The sequence below is a fragment of the Micropterus dolomieu genome, linkage group LG02 (assembly GCF_021292245.1).
Source record: "Micropterus dolomieu isolate WLL.071019.BEF.003 ecotype Adirondacks linkage group LG02, ASM2129224v1, whole genome shotgun sequence".
NCBI lineage: Eukaryota > Metazoa > Chordata > Actinopteri > Centrarchiformes > Centrarchidae > Micropterus > Micropterus dolomieu.
In genome coordinates, this window is record NC_060151.1 from 2,333,391 (window position 1) to 2,338,823 (window position 5,433).

The window sequence follows — 5,433 nt, forward strand, 5'->3', positions numbered from 1 at the left end:
GTCTGTTTTGAATGCATTGAAAGTCATACTTTTAGGATTTCTAAATACCCTGATACACCGTGGTACCGCCCAAAGCTTACTGCTGACATTTTCTACGCCATCCTTAATGAATTTTGAACATGTTTTATTGCTTTTATAGCTCTGATGCTTTGACTTGTCTTGCTTGTAGCTGGACTTTCGTGTGTATTGCATTGAGGCAATCCAGCCAGACAATTAGAGGCATGAAGGAAAACTGTGATCATTAACAAGTGAACGTACTGACCTGTGCTGCACCGAGCGTTTCGACGGTTCAGAGGAACATCACGCCTGCATGCTCACATTTGTCAAAACTTGTTACTGCGTAGTTCCAATAAATAAAAAGAGGTGACGGTCACCTTGATGGAACAGGCCTACCTACTGCTAACACATTTCAAGTTGATTTTCACAGGCTACAGGATGGGAATGGAAAGGTAATCCTATCGGCCTACACAATTGCTGCAATCTTTATGATGGGGTTAAAGGTTGAAATTAATGGCTTTATGAATCTCTGCTTTATAGATCAGTAATAGGCCATGAATGTGAACAACGATTTGGGGTTGCCAGGTTTTGAAAAATCCTCCTCACACTTTGCTTTGAAGTTTTTAGCTCCTAAGTTCAGCAGGCACACTCTACAGTGCACTGTTTGACCGCTTACCTTCTAGAAAGAGCTGCAGAGAATCTGGATCAAATAATCGAATAATAATTATAATAATAATAATTATTCACATGTAGGCTACGATTAAAGGCCTGAAGGCTCTCATTGTTACTTACATTTAGCTAATAACTTTGGCTCATGAGAAAGTGAGAAACCTGTGACACTTTCCGGATGACTGCCTTGACTAGTAATGACTCACCAGCCGGAGAGATGTTTTCATTTTAATATCCAGCAGCATTAGTGAGTGATTTATTAACCCGTGACAAAGGCACTCTTTACAGCTTAGAAACGCTTTCTAACAGCGCTAACTAATAGGCCTGTGTTATTAGTTAGTTATGGAAATAAACAATGATAGGCCTACATGCAACAGAGTGCTGAGGCTCTGTGTCCGTGGTCAGTAGGCTACAGATCGGGTCCGTACCTGGATGAACTGGATGGTCAGGGCGCTCTTCCCCACCCCTCCTCCTCCCACCACCACCAGTTTGAATCTTTCCTCGTCTCCGCTCATCCTGGTTTTGAACTGGGCTCTGTCCTGATCAAAAACCTTCCAGGGCCTGAGTCCCGTCTCAGTTCCGCCACCAGCAGCTAAAGTCAAACCAAACTCCGAAGCAAAGTAGTCGAGAAACTCCGCCCGTTCACGTTGATGTTAGCAGAAGACACCAGCATGGAGGACCTGGCCGCTGCAGCTTCAAACTCAAACTTCTTCACATGAAGCGCATTTTCTACAACACACAGCCGCCGCGTTCAGCGCCACACCTGAGATCCGGAGTCCCGCCGCAGTCTCGCCGTCCATCCGACGATACAACAACTGAGGAGCTCCGAGCCTCTGCGTTAGTTTGCGGGTCGATGCGGGCTGTGTCGCTCGCTTCTTTTCTCTCTTCGGCCTTCAGACAGCTTCTGAGGGCGGATCTGCTTCCTCTTTCTCCTAGAAAGTAAAGCAGCTCTCAGAGCGGGCGCACAGGCACACTTCAGCCTGAAAACTGACCAGAACAAATTCCACTTTCGTGCGTCAGTTTCCTTATTTGGTCATTTGGAGTATGCGTGACATCATTTCAGCCCTCTGGCTCGCACAGGATGTAGAAGCGGCACGAGGCCCCGAACTATAACACTGTACGCTTATTTTATAACGAGTTATTCGTTATTAAACCGATGCTGGGTCGTTGCTTTCACTGGCTCCAGTGTGTTAGCTGGAATAAGAACATGGAACTTCACAACAGGCGGTTAATAAGACAAAACTTGTTCAGAGGGAACTTTCATCGCGCCATTGTGTCTGAATCCAACCGTGCAGAGCTGGAAATCTGCAGCCCGGGGCCACACATTCCTCCGCGTCTGTCAGCACTCTTTCCACAAAGTTAGTTCACCTGCAGCCCACGAGCTGTCATGAAGGCATTAGTGTGTATAACTGCTATTATCATCCCTGAACGCACAATGCAATTCACTTTTATCACATGTGACATTTTCATTGAATTTTATGTGCAGGTTGTCAGTGAGGAATCACTTTACAAATCAGTGTTATGGGCGGATTAACCTGTTGGGCCCCTGTTAGCGCCTCCTGTTCCTCCCCCTCTGCCTTTCGGGAGCCAAATCCGTGGCCCCCGACCAAAGCTAAATTTTACACAGGTTTTCAAAGCTCATGTAAATCCAAATAAATATGATCAGCTACCTTCTTAAAAAAGGAAGATCAAAACAGCATGCTTTAAATGACTAATTCTATAGAAACAGAATATTCGTTCAACCAGAGATAAAGAAGGCTACTACTGTTCTCATAGTGCAACACACAACACATGTTGCTTCTGTAACTCTGTTAGCCCTCACCTTCCAGTGGTAAAATGACATCTCAGTTTCATTCGTAAATAAACCGACAGGACGTCCCTATGCAGGGCTGCTGGACCAGGATCCATAAAGCCCTCATCGTGTCAGGGGACATAATGAAATCATTACAAACCACTCACAGTGAGCCTGGACCTGCTGGAGCCCGAGGGGTTCTGTAGTTGCTCACTTTGTTCGCTCTGCAATCCGGCCTTGATTGTTGTCTGAAATACTGAATTACCCTTACTTTACTGATGAGATGGAACATCTTGCTTTTAGCCAACATTGGGCCCATTTTAGAGCCACTTGAAGGTTGCCATGACCAGAAGACTGTAGCCATATACAAAGTCTATACAAAAATAATATGCTAAAACAGAGACACCAACCAACACTGTTGAGAAGCCCCACTCTAAACTGAAGCCCTCCCACTGAGAAATAGGTCGAAGATACAGGGTTAAAATGTCATCTTTAATCATCAGTAAATACATTTCAAGCCATTGTGCCAAAAGTCTTTTAAAGTCTTTCAAAATAACTGCATCTTACAAATGACCAGATAAGCTGCCCAGTGTCAATGTGTAACAGACAAGATGCATTTGTGTGGAGGTTTATTGTCAAGTATAGTTCTTATATTCAGCTCTGCAATAAATAATTAAATAAATAGAATCAGACCTGTATGTATGAATCACATGTGTGGTTTGGTTCCTTATGACAAACATGCACAGACACACCAAGCCCCCCATGCCCCACCCCCTCAGCACCTGTGTGGCAGTGCAGGCTGTCCCATCCTTACAGGGTGGACAAAGACCCCTCCCAGCAGCACCCTCTCCCCCCAGCCCAGCAGCTTGTTGAGAGTGAAGCTGAACGGCGACAGCAGGCCCTGCTCCTTCACCTCGGCTATGCTGCACTTGCTGTGGGAGGGGCTCTGCTCCCTGTGGGTGTCCTCTGCCTGCCGGCAGGAGCCAGTGTTACTCTGCATCTTTGCCCCAAGCCTGTCTCCCATCTCCCTACTGTGGACAGTTTTGGACGTGGTGGTGCCCCTTGCTTGCTGGCTGCCACTTGCAGGGAACGGAGGGCAGATTCCCAAAGGGGTTAAAGAGAGGGTGAGACTTTTGCGTTTCTCTAATAGAGAAGCAGGGCCTGCTGGGAGTTGTAGCTGTGTGGGCTTTGCTGCTGGTCTGACTGGCTCACAGGGGCTTGGAGCTGGAACCTCACATGGAGTCTGGACATGCTGCTGGTTTTGATTGAGAGTCAAATGTAGAGTCCGAAGTCTCCCCGACAGGTTTCCACTTCCATCTGAGTGTGAGTGTTGCTGCTGTGTTTTGTCTGTGTGGTAGAAATTCTCTCTGTGGGCCTGCTTGACCTCTGCTGAGTCGCCGGTGAAGCTGTCCGCCTGATAATTGACGTTCTGACTGGTGTGTATGTGGTTAACTCTGTCATTGATGGACGGCAGGCGATTGTCCAGCTGCTGGGTGAGGAGGTCGCCACCAGAGGCCTTCTGGTTCAGAGTGCCCTGAAAATGCTGCAGCTGACCCAGGAAGTTGAAGTTTGGGGAAATGGAGGGCCGACGCTCTTTCACAAACCTTATGAGGGGACAGACAGGATGTGGGTCAGATCACAGACGGACTCTCGTTGATATTATACACTGGTGTACAGTGCAGTCATACAGTAGCAGGACAGAGATACGTTTGCTTTTGTTCCTTTTCTTCATTAGAGCAAAACGACAATATTGTAAAAAATGTCAACATCGCTGTTCAAAACATGAAAAGAACAAGAAAGGGAGAAAAACAGGTAATAAACTGAATAAAGATTAATAATATGTCTGTGTGTGTGCATGCAGTAGTGCCTGAGCCTGCGTGTGTGAGTGACAATATGGAAACCATTCTGTTAACTGTTAGCTTCAAAAGCTGATTCCCTTATTAAATGTATTGTTGGGTACTCAAAGATAATGCACTGGAGCATTTTAACTAACAACAAATGCTACAAACATGCACTGATCGCTACCAGCAACTTCAATAAACAAAATATGGATATATATAATGTTTTCCAAAGAATTCACTTCCAGTTTTTCAAAATATAAATCAGTAGGCTCTATCTATGGAGCGCAACTGACAGAGCAATCATAATAACAGGCTGGAACAATTGAACGAGTGAATGAGCACACTGTCTCGCGATTTATCGGCCGGCTAATAATATCGGCCGATATGAGCTAATTGCATTTATATCGGCATCTGCGTTCCTAACAGCAGATTTATGACTACTAAAAAAGAAACAGAGAGACAGATCCTTCACACATGTTATGGTTGTTGCATAGTTTTCCCACCAGAGGGCGCTCTGCAGCTCCCCTGTTCAAAATACTGCCACACCACAAAAACCACAAAAGAAAACAATCAGCTGACCGGAGTCTAATGGTTTGTTACATTTATCTCGGAAGTTGGAGGTTGGAGCTGGGAATGACGTCACACCCGAGTTGACGACTTTCCTGTTAACAAGTCAGAAGACCTCGCTTGGCCAGAAATTGTTTATAATTAGCCAGGAAATTCCGACTTCCCACGTCAAATGGAACACACTAGTTCATCACTTCTCAATATTCACTAACATCGCTTACAGCAGCTAACGCTGCCCGTTTAAACTGGCTAAATTAACCACAAAGCTAATGCCGTATTTGCGTACGTATAACATATTCTTAATATATCTGTGACCCACTTGTCTGTAGTTACAGTAATGTCTGAGATGATTAAAGCAGACATGTATATAAATGTGAGGCTCTTTTTCACTTTAATATCAGCATTGGCCCCTAAAAACCCATATCGATCGGGCTCTGTGGTTGGCGGTTCAATCCCCGGCTCCTCCAGGCTGCATGTTGAGGCAAGATACTGAACCCCAAATTGCCTCTGGTGGCTGTTCCACCAGTGTGTGAATGTTAGTTTCTGTTTGAGCACTTAGGCTCAGTG

General features: G+C 45.5%; 2 protein-coding genes across 2 annotated transcripts in view; both read right to left on the reverse strand.

The window, feature by feature from the left end:
* rras (RAS related) overlaps positions 1–1,791 on the reverse strand; it is an 11,434-nt gene extending 9,643 nt beyond the window's left edge. The window contains exon 1 of the mRNA XM_046029944.1: positions 1,095–1,791. Within this exon, the coding sequence (XP_045885900.1) occupies positions 1,095–1,181 (87 nt within the window). The 5' untranslated portion in view covers positions 1,182–1,791. The remainder of the gene's footprint in view (positions 1–1,094) is intronic.
* Positions 1,792–2,931: 1,140 nt separating this feature from the next.
* The window catches only part of si:ch211-195b15.8 (probable dual specificity protein phosphatase DDB_G0281963), a 6,390-nt gene continuing 3,888 nt past the window's right edge, over positions 2,932–5,433 (reverse strand). Inside the window, exon 5 of the mRNA XM_046029933.1 lies at positions 2,932–4,062. Coding sequence (XP_045885889.1) covers positions 3,234–4,062 — 829 coding nt within the window. The 3' untranslated portion in view covers positions 2,932–3,233. The remainder of the gene's footprint in view (positions 4,063–5,433) is intronic.